At 41.3% G+C, this 20,177-nt stretch overlaps 1 protein-coding gene across 1 annotated transcript; it reads right to left on the bottom strand.

Moving 5' to 3' along the window:
* Nucleotides 1-10,149: 10,149 nt before the first annotated feature.
* kcnmb2 (potassium large conductance calcium-activated channel, subfamily M, beta member 2) lies at nucleotides 10,150-19,811 on the bottom strand. Its single transcript, XM_051699470.1, has 5 exons — nucleotides 19,740-19,811; nucleotides 17,925-18,038; nucleotides 17,551-17,721; nucleotides 11,479-11,674; nucleotides 10,150-10,434 (listed from the first exon to the last, which is right to left on the bottom strand). The coding sequence occupies exons 2-5, from the start codon at nucleotides 17,972-17,974 to the stop codon at nucleotides 10,150-10,152; spliced, it is 702 nt and encodes a 233-aa protein (XP_051555430.1). The 5' UTR covers nucleotides 17,975-18,038; nucleotides 19,740-19,811.
* Nucleotides 19,812-20,177: the final 366 nt, after the last annotated feature.

The raw sequence follows: 20,177 nt of genomic DNA, 5'->3' as shown, positions 1-20,177 counted from the left end.
ATAAATAATATATTAGAAATCAGCATAACCTTATAATGTACTTAAAAGTTATTAATTGAAAGTCTGATAACAAGAATTTAAAATGTAATGCATTACACTACTTTTTTTATTTATTTTTTTTACTAAAAGTAATTAGTTTACAGTACCTAATTAATTTGTAACTGGATTACACCCAACTCTGCTGAGAAGCTGTTCATGAGGCCACTTTTTTATTCACAGCTCATTTCTGTCCTAATTTCCCATCCATTTCATTTTATTCTACTTCCAAATGTACACTTTTAAATGTAAAATTTATAATGGAGTTCATTAATAAACCTTGACATAAAATGGTCTATTTCTCAGGCTATCATCTTGAAAATATCTCCCATTTAAGGAATTGCACTTGCACAGCATGTTACATCCCAGGTAACCCATAGAGCTGACCAGGTGCACAGTGCTGTTCTGAACTTGTATACTTTTTTATATAAATCTTCCTTTAATATTTAATGTTAATGTTATTTAATTTGGATAAAAACCTAATTAATTATTTAAACACTATTGTTGCTCATAAAGCTTTTTGAGTTTTGTTATTCTGTCATTTACTGAATCAGTCTGATCAGTGTCTAGTTTCATAACTGCAACACTATTATGAAGCGATTATGTCTGTGTTGCACAGAAGAATACACTTTTTCAGGTAAGATATCATTTTAAATGAACAACATTTCAGAATGTATGTTACTTTGAAGTAAAATATTGGGGTTCTGCAGGCTAGGATTGATTTATAGATAACTATTTTCATTATATTTTCTGTATTTTCAAGCAATTTGAACACTCTGGAGAAAAGCAATTATTAGAATTTTGGTTTGTTCAGTGCAACCACAATTAAAATCAGCTTGAATTAAAATCATGCATAGACACTAATCCCAAAATGCACATAATAGTCTTCATTAGTTGTGAAATAATAGCACATTTATTTGTTTGTTTGGTGAAGGTTGTATTCATTAAGATTAATTAACTATGTTAGTTAACATGAATTATCAAGTAAAAATAACATTACAGCATTTATTAATCTTGGTTAATGTTAATATTTACATACACAAAATACATTTTCAAAAGTATAATTTGTATAAATTAACATGAGTTAATTGATAATGAACTATGTATGCACATAAATTAACATCAAACAAGATTAATAAATGTTGTAGTAAAATATTGTTCATTGTTAGATCATGATACCTAATGCATTAACTAATGTTAACAAATAGAACCTTACTGTGAAGTGTAACCATTTATTTATTTAGAATCACTATGATAATAGAAAAATTTCATGGCATTTTCTTATTTGAGCAATGCTGATACCACACAATATATCATTTTACAAACTGACTTACAAACACATTCAGGTCAGTTTATACACTGTTCAACACTTCTGTTACATTGCTGTCTTAAAAACACAAACCAAATTGGTGTTATTTATTATGTGAGCTTCATATTGTTGAGTAGATTGATTTGGATTGTTCATTGTTTCAGTGTTGCTCAGAAAGTTGATACAGTATAACAGTTTCTTATATGCTTTTTTAACTGTGTTCACTTGTCGTGCTTCTTTGATTATTTTTACGTAATCCAGTTGAATGAACAGACACATTGCATAACAAAAACTGAAAATTGACTAGAGAGTTAGCGAACTTCATCAAAATTCTAAACAGACCATGGAGCCAAACAACAGAACATGTAAAAGCAGCAAACGATAAAGAAATAAACAGAAATCTGCATTTGTTATGTGTTTTTTTTTTTTTTTTTTTTTTTCATTGTTGGGAACTCAAGTAGGCCTACAAAGCATGTTACAACTTACATTGTAGTTCCTTACACTAATTCCAACTCCTTTGAATTTACTAGTGATTAAACTAATGAAAGAATTCAAGTTAGAGATAATGAAATAGAGTATAAATGATAGAAATGATTGTGACAGATCTGTGACAAACATGCTGTTGTAACATAATGATGGAAGTGTACAGTGTTTGCCTCTCCAGGCTTTATGTAAGAATGAAAAACTGTCAGGTGTGCTCACAGTCCCAGAGGAAATAATTATTGTCATGCCTGGTTGTAGAGGTTCCTATAGAAACTCTACTCTGTAAAAAAAAAATCCTGTTAAATTAACGGTAAAAAACTGGCAGCTGTGGTTGCCAGAAATTCACCGTAAAAAATACGGTAACCACGTATCAGGCTTTACGGGATGTAATTTTGATGCCTGTATATTTTACGGTGCATTACAATCGTTCATATTATTAAATAATAAACTTGATATATTAACCTTCTGAAACTGTAAAAATCTGCTTTTCACTGTATAATGTATTGTTAATCACCGTAAAAATTACAGAAGAGCACATGATGACATGAAGTTCATCAACAGATGACAGTAATGACCAATAAACTTGTAGAGACAATGCTCAGAGTCACTCACACAAATATTAAACACCATCAGGGTAACACATGTGAAATTAAAATAATGTAACAAACATTAACTAAACTACATCAAATATAACACAGAACACACCAAAGTACATAACTAATATTAAATATAAGAAGAAACAGGACTATTCCCATAAAATATAATGAAATGAATTGGGTCATGCAGGGAATTCTGGGAATGCCTGATTATTGTTTTTTACTTTAATTATAACAGTAATTTATGGTAAAAAGTACATGTACTCTTTTGTTAAACATAATATACATTTGTACTGTTAATTATACAGAAAATCATACTTTTTACATTAAAAAAATATATATTTGTACAACATTTTACCATAAAACTACATGTATTGTCTTTTTAAATATATTTTAAAAATGTTACTGTATATTTTAAGGTAACTACCCGTTAACCAATTAACATTTTTTTACTGTAGCATTTTTACAGTCTTTTACCTTTAAAATTACAAACTTTCTTTTTACAGTGTATGTGGCATCCATTCTCAGGCAAGGGGAAGATATTGTGCATCATCTCATCTGGGTGAGAACAAAATAATCCTTTAAGTGCACTCAGTGGTGCATTACATGTCTGTTGGCTGTGTATCAATATGGTTCTGTGTCTGGACATTCAGTATATTGACCTTGTTAAAGCAGGCCTGTTAGTGTTATGTTAATTTAATGCTTTAACCTAGTTACCAGGGTTACTCAGTAGATAGAAATTATGTTGAATCAGTCCCCTCGGGGGTCTTTCAGTGTTCCTGTTAACATAACCCTGCAGGGCGCTTAATGACAACACATGCGGTATGTATGGAAATCAGTTCACCGCCTCAGTCTTCTGTTTTATTAAAGCAATTTTTCTAGTTCTGCAGAAACTAGTAAGAGATGAAACTATATTTTGAGTTTTACATTGAGTGTATGCAAATATAACAATAGCAGTAAAAGAAATAATCTTAAAACTAAAAGTTCTGTATTTAGATATGTGGTTAGATTGTAGTACACTGTAAAAAGTGGCTACATGCTGTCTGCGGTTATTAAAGTGCATTTTCTACTTGATCTGGCCTTTGAAAATTACTTCTGTTAAGCCTAATGTATTCAGGTTAATTTAGTCTTAATAATCTTTACAAATATTCAAAAAGTCCTCCCTCAGCTGTTTTTGACCTTTGAACAGTAAATGTAAATTTAGATTAGCACATTTTTAGTTTTTTAGTTTTGTTGTTGTTGTTGTTGTTGTTGTAGTGTTGTAGTAAAAAAAATGTTTTCATAATTTTTGTCAACCAGTTATATTGTAACATCACATAAAATTTAGTACCATGAGACACTTTTGTCACTTTTGGGAGACAATAGAGTGCAATAGCACTTTCATTCTCTCCATAAAGAAATGTGTTTTAATGATTTTTAGCAACAATGTATAAACATTTCGATGTTCTGAAGCCTTGTGAAGTGTGATGTTAACTTCATCTATAGAAATACACTGAAGAACTACACTACCCACAATCCTAAAAAGCCATCCACCAATCAGAGAAGTCAAATATATATATATATATATATATATATTTATTTATTTATTTATTTATTTATTTATTTTTAAATCAGATGACATTTTTTAATGTTGTGATTCTTCTTTGAGCTGGTTGATTTGGTTCATGGCTTAGAACACTATTGAATCATTTTTTGAAATCCCAGTGGAGAAAATGAATGGGAAAATACTTTCGGAACCAAGGCTGCTGAAAAAGTGGGTTGTCAATGTTGTGCTAGCCCTTCATTCATCATTCTTTCTCATTAATATGAAACTGTGATCTGATATCAATTATTAGCAGTTTGTGATTTCACCATTAAGGCCCTGTTTATACTACAGAAGAACTGGATAAAATAATTTAACACTGAGCTATGTTTTTCAGGGATGTCGTGCATCAGCAAGGCCAGATGCAGGAGACTGGAGGAAACTGGAGGAAAGACAGGGAGATGAAGTGCAATGAGAAAGCTCAAGCTCAGGCCCCTGAGTGCTGTGTAGGAGAAGACAGAGACATTCTGCTGGGCTTGAACTTGATGACCTTCTCCATCCTCATGTACAGTGGTGACACCATGTCTGCAAAGGTTTGTTTCAGGTCAAACTGGTTTAAAATGTGCCAGTCCTGCATGAGACACTGAAGAGAAAGCGAAACGCAGTGCAAACATCAAAGACATTCGTCCAGCATGTGTTTACATAGAAAAACAATGAGAAAACAGAACAGAGGCATGCAAAAACACATTTGGTGTGAACGGCCCCTAACTCGTACTCGCGTGTCTGTGAGTGAGAGCGTGAAACAAGTTCGGTAAGCCTGTTTATTTTTTCATTAATTACAAACCCGACCCAAACCCGAAGTCCTACATGAAAAACTGACCGAACCTGGCCCCAAACCCGTCGGGTTCTCGGGACCCATCAGGTATCAATGTGTATCAATGTGTCACTCGCCCCGTTGAAACAGAACGGCGTGTGCATTCTGAATTACCTCGATGATTGGCTATTGCTAATTTAATCAGAGGCTCTATTGTGCGAGCACAAAGATCTAGTACTTCAGCAATTGAACAGTCTGGGTCTCAATGTCAGCTGGGTGAGAGCAAACTTTCCCCCAGCCAACAAATCTCTTTTTTGGGGGTCTGACTCGACTCAGTGAGCATGCGTGTGCACCTCACGAGCGAGCACATTCAGACCGTGTCTGTCTCAGTTCAAATTGGGGAAAACATTTCCACTGAAATCTTTTCAAACAATGTTGGGTCTCATGGCGACAGCTTCTGCCATTGTAACGTTAGGTCTCTTACACATGAGACCTCTCCAGTGCTGGCTCAAGCATCATGTGCCATGGCACGCATGGCACTGGGGGAGCATTTGTATTGCCGTAACTTGCCGCTGTCTGGCAGCTCGAGCACCAAGGACAGCTCCAGCCTTCTACCATCAGGGTGTTATGCTGGGTCAGGTTTTCAAGCGGAAAGTAGTGACCACAGACGCGTCCAACACAGGCTGGACAGGTGCGAAGAAGGTGTGGTACATCAACCGCCTGGAACTGTTATCCGTCTTTCTAGCCCTCGTGTTTTTTGGTGGAATCCTGCTGATGGGGCTGGTGAAATTCAACCAGCATCTGGCTTTCTTTTGTAATGAGAACACTAGAGAGGAGTTACTAGGCAAGCAGAGTAAACTGATGGAGCGGGGAATCTATCGGCTCTTAAGATGCAGGCCTGGAGGTCTCATGCAGCGACATGATACAGTTAGCTAAAAAATGGTACAATGTTCCTTTAATGTAATGTGCCAGTGTGGCAGACAGGTCTCTTTCTCATCGTAAAGGAGGAAGTGGGAACGGGGTTTACAACCAAAAGACTTTTAATTCAACACAACATAAAACTGCTTTTCAGTACAACAAGCGGAATGCACACATTTAGCAACTGTGTGCACCGCCCTCTCTCTCTCAAATTGATGTCTCCGGCTCCTCTTTATCCCTTGGCTGATTGCGGAAACTCAGTGCCAGGAGTCCATCCTTATGGCCCAGCCCCGCCCTCCTCCTCGTCACGTACCCCCAATGTCCAATTCAGGCCAGGGAACCAACCGGCCTGACTTTGCTCTTTCGGCCGTCTTTCCACTGGCTGGTCTTCCCTGCCTCCTGGGAACATGAGTAGGATGAGGGCAGGGAGAGGGGAGAGGGAAAGAGAATGGGAGAACCCGAGAGAGAGAAAGAAAGAGGAGAGAGAGAGAGAGAGAGAGAGAGAGAGAGAGAGAGAGAGAGAGAGAGAGAGAGAGAGAGAAAAAGAGAAAAAACTCTGGTTCCCGACCACGGCGCCATTCGGTCCTCAGCCAGCTGCACAGCGGTCCTCAGCGACTTCCAGTAGCCTTCTGATGAACTGCTCCAGTACCACCAAATAGATCGTCTCCTCGGCGTCACGATCCTCCATCAGCGGCGAGGGCTGTCTGACAGCACGTCTTCCTCCAATCCCGGGTTTCAGCACCACTGTGGCAGACAGGTCTCTTGCTCATCGTAAAGGAGGAAGCGGAACCGGGTTTACAACCAAAAGACTTTTAATTCAACACAACATAAAACTGCTTTTCAGCATAACAAAACAATAACTCTCACACAGCTCCATGTGCTCTCATTCTGATGACTTTTCAGTCCAACAGGTGGAATGCACACATTTAGTGGCTGTGTACACCTCCCTCTCTCTCAAACTGGCATCACGGGCTCCTCTTTATCCCTCTCCCGGCTGATTGCGGTAACTCAACGCCAGGCATCCATCCTAACGGCCCGGACTGCCCTCCCCCTCACAGCCAGTTTTTGATGATAATGACTTTATTCAATGCCTTATAATATTAATCATTGCTGCCTTATGTTTGTTAACTGCTGCCATAGTTTTTTATATGTTGTGATATTTCAGTATTATGTGTTGTTCATTATTCTCAAACCTTAGCACATCAGCAAAGAACCATTTGATGCAGTTACAGATTATACAGTTATCCAATGGGTTAACATTAATTTCATCAAGCTGTAACGGTGCACTCTAAAAATAAAACCGCTTTTATTATGCTACTGATATGACTGATATCACTTTTCACAATAAAATAAATTCTGGTGGATAAAATGAAGTCCGACACTAAATTATTTTCACATTGAATATTCTGTTTCACATGAAGTAACTGAAGGAAAATAGGTTGCATAATGTTGAATTTAAGAAATCTTGCATAACACATTTTAATCAAATGTTTTAATAAAACAATACTTCAAATATTGTTAAAAATTAAAAGCATTATCGTTGCAGTCTGATATAATACAAGAAAATTGAGACTGCCACTCCATAACAGTGAGTTTTCAAACAGTAGTTTGAATATTTCTGCTTGACAAATTATGATGATTATTGCTAAAGGTTTCAAACAGATAAAATTAGAAACTATGTAAGCCACAGAGGTTCGATGTTGCACACAAATAATTTTAATGTATATGAATAAATACTTTTACAGTTGTGCTCAAAATTTGCATACCTTGGCAGAAATTGTGAAATTTTGGCATTGATTTTGAAAATATGACTGATCATGCAAAAAAAACTGTCTTTTATTTAAGGATAGTGATCATATGAAGCCATTTATTATCACATAGTTGTTTGACTCCTTTTTAAATCATAATGATAACAGAAATCACCCAAATGGCCCTGATCAAAAGTTTACATACCCTTGAATGTTTGACCTTGTTTCAGACACACAAGGTGACACACACACAGGTTTAAATGGCAATTAAAGGTTAATTTCCCACACCTGTGGCTTTTTAAATTGCAATTAGTGTCGGTGTATAAACAGTCAATGAGTTTGTTAGCTCTCACGTGGATGCACTGAGCAGGCTAGATACTGAGCCATGGGGAGCAGAAAGGAACTGTCAAAAGACCTGCGTAACAAGGTAATGGAAATTTATAAAGATGGAAAAGGATGTAAAAAGATATCCAAAGCCTTGAAAATGCCAGTCAGTACTGTTCAATTACTTATTAAGAAGTGGAAAATTCAGGGATCTCTTGATACCAAGCCAAGGTCAGGTAGACCAAGAAAGATTTCAGCCACAACTGCCAGAAGAATTGTTTGGGCTACAAAGAAAAACCCACAGGTAACCTCAGGAGAAATACAGGCTGCTCTGGAAAAAGACTATGTGGTTGTTTCAAGGAGCACAATACGACGATACTTGAACAAAAATGAACTGCATGGTCGAGTTGCCAGAAAGAAGCCTTTACTGCGCCAATGTCACAAAAAAGCCTGGTTACAATATGCCCAACAATACCTTGACACGCCTCACAGCTTCTGGCACACTGTAATTTAGTGCATGGTCACAACCATAAGCGCTATGTTTGGAGAGGGGTCAACAAGGCCTATAGTGAAAAGAATACCATCCCCACTGTGAAGCATGGTGGTGGCTCACTGATGTTTTGGGGGGGTGTGAACTCTAAGGCATGGGGAATCTTGTGAAAATTGATGGAAAAAATGAATGCAGCATGTTATCAGAAAATACTGGCAGACAATTTGCATTCTTCTGCATGAAAGCTGCGCATGGGACGCTCTTGGACTTTCCAGCACAACAATGACCCTAAGCACAAGGCCAAGTTGACCCTCCAGTGGTTACAGCAGAAAAAGGTGAAGATTCTAGAGTGGCCATCACAGTCTCCTGACCTTAATATCATCGAGCCACTCTGGGGAGATCTCAAATGTGCGGTTCATGCAAGACGACCAAAGACTTTGTATGACCTGGAGGCATTTTGCCAAGACGAATGGGCAGCTATACCACCTATACCTATACCAAGAATTTGGGGCCTCATAGACAACTATTACAAAAGACTGCATGCTGTCATTGATGCTAAAGGGGGCAATACACAGTATTAAGAACTAAGGGTATGCAGACTTTTGAACAGGGGTCATTTCATTTTTTTCTTTGTTGCCATGTTTTGTTTTATGATTGTGCCATTCTTTTATAACCTACAGTTGAATATGAATCCCATAAGAAATAAAAAGAAATGTGTTTTGCCTGCTCACTCATGTTTTCTTTAAAAATGGTACATATATTACCAATTCTCCAAGGGTATGGAAACTTTTGAGCACAGCTGTATATATTAAAGTCTCCAAATCAAAATATGCTCTGTAGATGTTTTTAAAGATTCTCTATTTAAGTGGCATGCCCAAAATTAAAGGCTTATAACTCTACAAAACACACACACACACACACACACACACACACACACACACAAAGAAGGTCAGTTGTTTGGTATCACTTTTAAGAAAACTTTTTTTTTAAAAAAGTAAAAAAAAAAAAGTAAAAAAAAAAAGTTTAATGATATAGATTATGATAAATTATGAGCCTAAGAAACTGCAAAAAAAAAAACAAAAACAAAAAAAACTCATGAGCCAAAAATTAACTTTATTTGTTTTGTTTCTAATTTGACATAATATATATATAATATATAATAATTCTAAAAATGTAAATAAGATGGCTTAGAAAAACTGCTTTTGTTTTGTTTTCAATCATGTCACCTGTAACTGAGTAAAATGTTTGTGTTGATACGACAAAGCAATTAAAAGTTATAGCACTACAAAAACGATTTATCCTATTGTCCAAAAGCCTCTCCAAACAAATAAAACATAATAATTATACATAAGAACTAATAACACATGCAAATACAATGACTAAAGTTATGCTCTCTCTCCAAAGTGTGCAGGCATGAGTAATGAGATCTCATTCAGTTCCATTCTGTGTCATTTGAGCCAACATTGAGTCTGTGTCATGTACTTGTCACCATCTCCTGGTGGCCATATGTAATCAGAGTGAACTATCCTCTCTGCCCATATTTGGATGACTTCCACCTCTGGTTGCAGCGATCTGAATCCTAATACGATTGTGATGTAATGAAGCCTACTGGCTATTTAAAAAAAAAAGGAACAAGGCCACAGGAAAGTGTGCTCATCAAGCCATTCCATGGGGTCTTTAACAATTGCCAATTAAAGCTTTGATAATGGCCTTCTCCAAACAGCACAAACTCCTAGAATGGAGCATCACTTCAGAGAAATCTTAGTTGTGATGACAACACCACAGTCTGGAAGACTAACATACCAGTTTCCAGTAAATCCTCGAACAGTAGTAGGCTGAAAAATCGTTCAGAAGAGAAATGAAAGATCCTCAATCCACTTGATTAAGTCTGTGAATCACAGGGCCCTTTTCACTTTGGGACTTTGCCAATTTGTTCACACAGTATGGAGAGGTATCGAGTGAGCTTGACCATGAGGATGATGAGGGTTCCTCCAGACAGCATGCAGGAGGGCCAGAAGAGAGAGTGGAATACCGAAGTGCTTCCATACAAGCGGTTCAGAAGGATGCTGCCCTGATGCTCACTGGAGTCATGGTAACACGTGACCTGCTGGTGCATCTTTAGATGTTCAGAAATATTCTGGATCAGAACACGCAGGGCTGTGTGGTCCTTCTGGCATTTTGGCACATAAAAACACTGCGGAAAAACAAAATAAATCTTTTTACTTTTTCTTTTCTTTTTATCCACAGTGACACTGAAGCTTTGAGCCATAATATATTAAATCAATGCTATACTATTTTGCTATCATTGGATGCATTTTGATATCTTCGGTGCATTTTTATTGTTCAGGGGTTCATCATTCAAAGCTTAGGAGACTTTGGAGATCTCAGTTAATATTTCATTTAAGTATCAACTTTGTCTTAGATGTTTCTACTAAAACAGAAAACCAAAAATGTTTGTTTTCATAGAGTAAGAGTACAGAAATTAATAGTTTCATGATGACATACTTCAATCACTATGTCAGTGTGTTACTGCATGATAATAAAGCATAACAAAGTCAGAAATCTTGAAAAAATTGGTGTGCTGTTTTTCCCAGAAGCGGTTAAAATTTAATCTAAGCATAAACGCAACATGTCAAGCAGAATTATCCGTTATTTTAGTGGATTACCTGTATTAAAGGAGCTTCAAGTGTTCATGCTTGTCATCTGTGTTGATATCAGACACACTAAAGAAGATCCGTGAAACTGTTGTGATTGTGTATGTATCTGCTTTTTTAAATTTTCCAATTGGGCAGTTATTTCCTTTTAAAGCCGCTCGTAACCTGCAAAGTTTAAACTCTTTTAAACCGCAGCGGTTCATTGACAGGTGAGGGGTGGCGCTTCGCTGCTGCCAGGATGCATACAGGATGGATTAGCATTTACACCTCAAATGTGATGTGGTCACATGCATTTTTGACCACATTCAGATGTGGTTTTTGCGGTCCGATCACAAAACATTTTAGACCCCATTTTGACCTGCATTTTTGGGCTGTCCATGTGATCGGATCACCCGAAGCACATCTTAAAACCAGGTGGAAAAGGGGTCATAGTTTCACTGCTGTCTAGGAAAAGCTAAGTTATTGAAGAGATCTCATTTATGTTTTTTTTTTTTTTGTTTGTTTGTTTTTTTTGTTTGTTTCCTATGGAAGGATTTATATCCCAAAGTTAATAATCTTCCTTGAGACTTCGGTGGGGGCTTCACCTCAGTGCTGACATCCAGCATCTCCTCATTGTGAGAGAGTAGTCCAATGCGTCCAGTTGTGTTCAGGCTGACGTAAACCTGCAGACAGGGGTACTTAGAGCTTCTCCAGCATTCTGAGCCACAGCTGTATGAACAGTTGATATCCTTTGTTAATGTGGAGTTTAGAAAAGTGCAGGTGGTCTCCTCTGTCAATACACTTTATGAAAAAGAAAGAGAAGCAAATTAAGTATACCGGTATACACTTTTAGGTGGAGAGAAAAAGTTCTACGACATAGACCCCATTTCCACCTGGCATTAAGATTTTGGGTGATCCGATTATTGTGGTCAGTCCTAAATACAGGTCTAAACGGGGTCAAAAACACATGTGTCCACATCACATTTGAGGTGTAAATGCTATCCATCCTGTATGCATCCTGGCAGCAGTGAAGTGCCACCCCTCACCTGTCAATGAACCGCTGCGCTAAAACAAGTGTTAAAACTTTGCTGGTTACGAGCTTTAAAAGGTAATAATCATCCGATCTGAAAATTTGAAAAAACGGATACATACACAATCACGAGAGTTTCACGGATCTTCTGTAGTGTGTCTGACATCAACACAGATGACAAGCACAAACACCTGGAGCTCCTTTAATACAGGTAATACAATAAAATAATGGATAATTCTGCTTGACATGTTGCGTTTGTGTTTAGATTAAATTTCAACCGCATCTGGGTGAAACAGTGCGCCGTTTTTTGCACTTTCTTTTACTTTTCTGACTTTGTTGCACTTTAATATCATGCAGTAACACACTGACATAGTGATTGATGTATGTCATCATGAAACAGAGACCCTCCAAATCCAAACACAAGTGGTCACAGGAGACGCATTTAGTGACCAGCTGTAAACAGCAATGTGTCTCACCTGACCACCTGTGATCGGATCACCCAAGATGCATTGTAATACCAGGAGGAAAAGAGTGTAAGGCCACATCCACACTTATATGTTTTCATTTGAACTGCACAAAAGAATGGTATTTTCCTCCACCGAAACAAAACTTTTCAAAAATGCTCTCCATTGCCGCATACTTTGGAAGCAACGATGCTATGAAACTGAAAACATCCTCGTTACTTTCGTAACCTCCGTTCCCTGATGGAGGGAACGAGATGTTGTGTCGATGTAGTGACACTAGGGGTCACCCTTGGGAGCCCCAAACACCTCTGATCTTTGAGAAAATGGGAATTGACAAGTGGAATTTGCATGCTGCTCCCCCGGACATACGGGTATAAAAGGAGCTGGCTTGCAACCATTCATTCAGGTTTTGTACTGAGGAGCCCAAACAACGTCTCGTTCCCTCCATCAGGGAACGGAGGTTACGAAAGTAACCAGGATGTTCCCTATCTGTCACTCACTCAACGTTGTGTCGATGTAGTGACACTAGGGGTCCCTATACAAAACGCCACAACTAGCTGAACTGTGTTACGTAAACTGGCGGTGCGAGACGGGCAGACCATTGTGTGCCTCGTAGCCAGTGCACCCAGTCATCATGTAACCTCCCCCAATGCTCTTACAAGTGTCGTACGGTCCCCTACACCTCAGGGACAAGTCAACTGCGCAAAAAATGGGGACCGGCTGCTCCAGCCACGGACTCTTCTCTTTCTTCTCCCCAAAAGGAAAAATCGTTCAGCTGGGGGCCATATAGCGTACGCGTCAGGGGGGTGTCACTCCCAAGGGGAATACACCGCGGAGACCACACGCTGCCCGAGGGGGAGGAAATTGTTTGGAAAAATACGTCACATAGTGTTACGAGTCTTGTCGGCAGTGTCTCATGTGAAGTCCCCGTGGTAGGTCCTACCCAGGGGGGGAGGAGCTCTACAAACATGGCGACCGGAAGACGCAGGTTCACCAATGGGGGAACCGTCTCGCGGAAGATACATCACACGGGGTTACATATGGGCAACCAGCGCATGTGGAGCACCTACCCCAGTACAGGGCCAAGTTAGCACAAATACTGGGTTGGCAACGAGTTTCTCCGCAAACTCGCCTGCCACAGGGCTAAAGAGGAAGGACATCCAGGGTCCACGACTTCGTGAACACGACTGGGGCTAAAAAGCGCACATCTTTGCCTCCGGGAGGGGAAAGGCACTATACGCAAGCAGTACATCCTGGCCAGCTATCCCGCAACTTACCTGCTCGTACCAGACAACACATTGGACGAGACCGGCTCAACCCAGAGATTGTAGAACCTCGAGAAGGTATTCTGTTTTGCCCAGCCCGCAGCTCTGCAGATGTCTGCTAAAGAGGCACCATTGGTCCTTTTCTGCTGTCCTCCAAAGCAGACAAAGAGCTGCTTAGAGCATCTAAAGCTCTGTGTGCGATCTAAATAGATGTGCAAAGCACGCACCGGCCACAGCAACGACAAAGCTGGGTCTGCCTCCTCCTGGGGCAGCGCTTGCAGGTTCACCACTTGATCCCAAAACGGGGTCGTGGGAACCTTGGGCACATAGCCCATTCGGGGTCTCAGTACCATGTGAGAGAATCCCGGACTGAACTCCAGGCACGTGTCGCCGACAGAGAATGCATGCAGGTCCCCTACCCTCTTGATGGAAGTGAGCACAGTCAGGAGGGCAGTCTTCAAGGAGAGTGCCTTTAGCTCAACTGACTCCAGGGGCTCAAATGGAGCTCCCCGTTGGCCCCGTAGGACCACGGAGAGGTCCCACGAGGGGACGAGACACAGTCTGGGAGGACTCAGCCTCCTTGTGCCTCTAAGGAATCTGATGACCAGGTCGTGCTTCCCAAGAGACTTACCGTCAACTGCATCATGGTGCGCCGCTAGAGCGGCCACGTACATCTTCAAGGTGGAGGGGGACAGCCACCCCTCCAGCCTCTCCTGCAGGAAGGAAAGCACTGACCCGACTGCGCATCTCTGGGGGTCTTTGCGTCGGGAAGAACACCACTTAGTGAACAGACGCCACTTCAAGGCATACAGGTGCCTCATAGAGGGAGCCCTAGCCTGAGTGATCGTGTCTACCACCGCGGGCGGTAGGCCACTTAGGTCTTCCGCGTCCCGTCCAAGGGCCAGAGATGGAGATTCCAGAGGTCTGGTCGTGGGTGCCAGATGGTGCCCCGTCCCTGAGAAAGAAGGTCCTTCCTCAGGGGAATTTGCCGGGGGGGGGGGCGCTGTTGCGAGGAGCGTGAGGTGCGAGAACCAAGTCTGGGTGGGCCAGTAAGGTGCTACTAGGACGACCTGCTCCTCGTCTGTGCAAGTAGGCTCACTGGGGGGAATACATACTTGCGTAGCCCCCGGGGCCAGCTGTGTGCGCATCTGTGCCGAGGGGAGCCTCTACCAGAGTGGGCAGTGGGAGAATTCCAGGGAAACGAACAGGTCTACCTGCGCTTGACCGAATCGACTCCAAATCAGCTGGACCACCTGGGGGTGGAGTCTCCACTCTCCCCTGAGCATGACCTGCCGTGACAGCGTGTCCGCCGCACTGTTGAGGTCACCCGGGATGTGAGTGGCTCGCTGCTGACTCCAGAGGAGGAGACATGCGCTTAGAGTGCACGGCGCCTTGGCGGTTGATGTACGCTACCGTCGCCATGTTGTCCGTCCGGACCAACACATGCTTGTCCTGGATCAATGGCCGAAGCCTCCGCAGGGCGAGCAATACTGCCAGCAACTCGAGGCAGTTTATATGCCAACGCAGTTGTGGCCCCGTCCAGGAGCCTGCTACTGTGCGTCCGTTGCACACAGCGCCCCATCTATGCTTGGAGGCGTCTGTCGTAACCACGATGCGCCTGGACACCTGCAGTAAGGGGACCCCTGCCCACAGAAATGCAAGGTCTGTCCAAGGGCTGAACAAGTGGTGGCAGATCAGCGTGATAGCCACGCGATGTGCCCCGCGGTGCTATGCCCATCTCGGGACTCGAGTCTGAAGCCAGTGTTGAAGCGGTCTCATATGCATCAACCCGAGCGGCGTGACCGCCGCCGAGGGCCCCATATGCCCCAGGAGCCTCTGAAATTATTTCAGTGGGATCACCGTTCTCTGCCGTTCAGTTCAGCACCGACTGAGTGCTCTTGCTCGTGAGGCACGCCATCATAGAGACTGAGTCTAACTCCATGCCGAGAAAAGAGATGCTCTGAACTGGGGAGGGCTTGCTCTTTTCCCAGTTGACCCAAAGCCCCAACCGGCTGAGGTGGCTGAGCACCAAGTCCCTGTGCGCACACAACAAATCCCGAGAGTGAGCTAGAATCAGCCAGTCCTCAAGATTGTTGAGGATGCAGACGCCCACTTCCCTTAGCGGGAAGGGCTGCCTCTGTGACTTTCATGAAGGCGTGAGGTGACAGGGACAGACCAAAGGGGAGGACCTTGTACTGGTATGCCCGGCCCTCGAAAGCAAACTGCAGGAAGGGCCTGTGTCGAGGTAAACCCGAGACATGGAAGTACGCATCCTTCAGGTCTACCGCTGCGAACCAATCTTGATGCCGGACGCTTGCGTAAATGCGTTTTTGCATCAGCATCTTGAACAGGAGTCTGTGCAAGGCCCGGTTCAGTACTCGCAGGTCCAAGATTGGCCGCAACCCACCGCCTTTCTTTGGTACGATTAAGTAGGGGCTGTAAAACCCCTTCTTCATCTCGGCAGGAGGGACAGGCTTTATCGCGTCCTTCCGTAGAAGAGACGCGATCTCCGCACGCAAGGCAGCGGCGTTCTCACCCATCACCGAGGTGAAGCGGACGCCGTTTAACCTGGGCGGACGACTGGCGAACTGCATCGTGTAGCAGAGTCAGACGGACCTGGTCCGAACTCGCCCTGAGATGAGCAGGTGGTCTCATCCCAGAACTCGACTGGGGCACACGAGCGTACTGGGGATTGGGAGATCCGTGGGGGTTTTCTGGCGGAGAAGCTCCCATTGAGGTCCCCAAATCGCCCCCAGTGCTAACCGCCGCGGCCTCATACCCGTAGGTAGAAGGACTGAGGCGGGGAGCCACTGGGGTGGCTTTCCCTCTGACGAAGGAAAGCCGCGACCGCAACGTTGCCATGGTCATGTTCTCGCAATGAGGACATGACCCATCCACGAACAATGTCTCCGCGTGGGCAGCGCCCAAGCACATGAGACAGTGATCGTGGCTGTCAGAAGCAGAGAGATAGCGACCGCAACCAGGAATTATACACAGACGGAAAGGCATCTTTAAAAAGACGCTCCGTCTGTGCCACTCTTTTAGTTTTAAATATACTCTTTTATTAGGAAGAATAAACTCTTTCAGCTGCTGAAGCACCCAGGGGCGTTCTCTGTACACCACCGGTGCAAGAGGGGGAGAAACCTCTGTAATGCGCCGTAAATCCAACAGCTTTCATGGTGAATGGATCGGCGGAGGAATTCAGCTTGCTGAAACACAACCGCTTGGCTCCGAAGAAAAAATCCGAATGAGTGGTTGCAAGCCAGCTCCTTTTATACCCGTATGTCCGGGGGAGTGGCATGCAAATTCCACTCGTCAATTCCCATTGGCCTTTTCTCAAAGATCAGAGGTGTCTGGGGCTCCCAAGGGTGACCCCTAATGTCACTACATCGACACAACGTCGAGTGAGTGACAGATAGGGAACAGAATTTTCTAAATAAAATGGAACAGTGGGTATGTGACCTGATTTTCATTTGTTTTGTTTTGTTTTAACACAAATCACTCATCATTAGTTCAAACAAATTATATCCAATAGATGAGTGAAATCAATAAACTGAAAATAAATGCCCAATTTTAAATTAGTTTTTTGTTTTGTGTTGTTTTGTTTTGTTTTGTTTGAGCACAAATTACTCATCATAGTTCAAACAATTGATATCCAATAGGTAAGTGAAATCAATAAACAGAAAATCAATGCCCAAATTAAATTTTGTTTTTGTTTTGTTTAAGCACAAAACATTCATCATAGTTCAAACAAATTATACCCAATAGTTGAGTGAAATCGATAAACTGAAAAAACATTTTATAATTGCGTAAAACTCTGATAACAAATTGATCTCCAGTGGAGAAGATACTGTCTCACTAAGAGATTGATGATTAATACAAGCAGTTACTATTGAATTAGACATATTATAACACTACCTGTCTGCGTAAGCATGCACCATGGTGATGCAGATGACAAAGTACATCATAACAGAGCTGAGCACCATCCCAAGCCCCAGCAGTATAGCCCTGTCCTCCCCGGCCTTCAGTGCAGTTTCTGTTCTTTTCTTGTCCTTCAGCTCATTTCCCCACAATCTCTTATGAATTATCCTAGGACAAGAAGTCCAATAGGAAACAAAGAATCCCAAAACATGAACTGTACAGACTGTACATATATTTTGCTCTTTGTTGCACTTTCAGGAAGCTCTGATGTGAGCATTTGCTTATTACATTTATATTGTGAATATAGTTGCAGGCACTCCAGTTGGTGTTATGCCTATACCAACATCTCACAAGTAGAACAGTTTACACACCTTTTTTCCTGGATGACTCTTGTTGTTTTAGCCCCCTTCACAAAGAACATCTTTTCTGATGCCTGCTAGTGAAATCTAGCAGAAGACAAGAGTCTGAACAGAGTTCTGGAAGACCTAATAACAGAAAAATGGTTGGCTGATGCCACACAAAAACTTTATACCCTGATCTCTGCCAACTGCCCTGTATCACTCAGTGTAATGAAGATGAGTGGTAAAGCATGGCAGCATGGATTATGACTGTATTAAGATGAAGGTTACATTCAGGTGTTTGTTATTTTGCTGACAAAGTAGCAGCTTCCTTTATAAGCACTTACCATTAATTAGTAATGCTAAGACCCAATAATTAAGTCTTGACTTTTTTCGTACCACACCATTTGTATTATGGACAAATTATGCGACTTGTTGAGGAGAGGTGTGCTGTTAGCAATTAGACCTAAAAACACCCTAGCTACCCCTAACACTCTAGCAACCACATAGCAATGCACTAAAACCACTTACCATAAAACAACTTAGCAACCACTAAGTGGCGATGAGTTTTGCACAAGCAAGCACGTTTACTTCAGAAACTGTAAAAATCTAGTATTTATATTCCAAGCCTATAATATTACAAACCTAAAAACACTCCTCCTGGAAATGCTCAATCTATTTGCAAATTTACAAAAGCTGCAGTCTTCTCCCATTGATTTGAGCTTATACATTTTCCATTAACTGATGACATTTGGTCTGGCCATACTTTTAATACATTATATGGTGCAGAATTCAGTATTGATTGCATATTACATTTGTTTTACTTTGTAAAAAATACATTAAATATTCGCTCACTTACCGTGATGCATAAATCAACATAGAAAATGGTTTAACTCATTAAGAGTTACTCTTGCAGTTCTTAAATAAATCTTCAGTCAAAGATAGCAGTAAGAAAGCTTGTGGATCTGATGGGTAAACTTAGCAATGCCTGTATAATATCAATTGGGCCATTTGAGTAGGCCTTTTCCCATTAAAATCTACAATTTTATATAAATATTTCTCAGATCCCATGAAACTACCCATGAAAAATTGTTCATTAGGTCAGAAATAGAGTTGAGGGTTGATGGAGCCCAACTTTTAAGATTGCCTGGCTATTACTAATAGCATCAGGGCAGAAATTGTGCACATGTACAGTATGTGCACAATTTCTGCAGTGTCAGTTGTTTCTTTAGCATACCATTTTTTTTCTTTTTTTTTTTTTTACTATATTCAGAACCATGCAAAAGATAACATTTTCTAGAGTGATTATATTATATTATAAAGTCTAACTTGACATGGCTTTGTAGAGCAGTCCATTTTCACTCAAACAAATCTTTGATGAAAGAGCTACATGAGTGAAAATTTATTACTAGAGCATTTTCCCTCCACCTAATGTGCTCTGCTGTGCTCAGTCTGAGTACTTTCCAGAAGACAGAAAAAGCATTTAATAAATGGATTCAAAAAGTCAATGAGTATAAAGTCCTTTATTCTTTGGAATTCACAAATAAAATCTGCTTTTCATTCTGGTTGATGGATTGGAGCTTATTGGATTTCCATTATATTTTCAAGTCTCACTTGACTTGGCTTTGTAGAGCAGTCCATTTTTACTCAGACAAATCTTTGATGAAAGAGAGTGAAAATATATTACTAGAGCATTTTCCCTCCACCTAATGTGCTCTGCTATCCTCAGTCTGAGTACTTTCCAGAAGACAGAAAAAGCATTTAAACACAGCATGCATGCTCTAATCAATATATTTAATCTAAAGCTTTCCATTTATATCCCTTGCAAGGCCAAGGTTCTCCGCTTACCTGTATTGACAGATCTGAGCCAAAGTAGAGCAATGAAATTTCAAGCAAGCATGTTGGGTCAATAACCGTCAACCTTCTATTGCTCCTCCTGAGACCTGTAAGGGTTGTTAAAATACTCGATAATGCCGTTGGCAGATTTGTGGCTTGGTGGGCAGTGTGCCAGTTTGTGGAACTGTGAAGGGCAGCAATTTTCTGCCAAATGATGTGCGGAATGAGTCTCTCATAGCCGGCCTGACACCCTGACCTTGCCACTGTCCCGTATGGAGGTGAAGAACTGATGACAAAAATAACTACATTCCACGTTTCTTCAATCCTCTGTCATTGAGCCTGCATACTTGATTTGTGGCTACTCTCGTACAGTGGTTCTCAACTAGTGGGTGCTCCTGTTCTGAAACAGGGTCACGGACAGCAGGGAAAAAACAATGTGGTAACACTTTA

This window comes from Myxocyprinus asiaticus, chromosome 6, assembly GCF_019703515.2.
Source record: "Myxocyprinus asiaticus isolate MX2 ecotype Aquarium Trade chromosome 6, UBuf_Myxa_2, whole genome shotgun sequence".
Classification (NCBI taxonomy): domain Eukaryota; kingdom Metazoa; phylum Chordata; class Actinopteri; order Cypriniformes; family Catostomidae; genus Myxocyprinus; species Myxocyprinus asiaticus.
The sequence above is the reverse complement of the archived record's forward strand: the minus strand, read 5'-3'. Positions and strand labels throughout refer to the sequence as shown.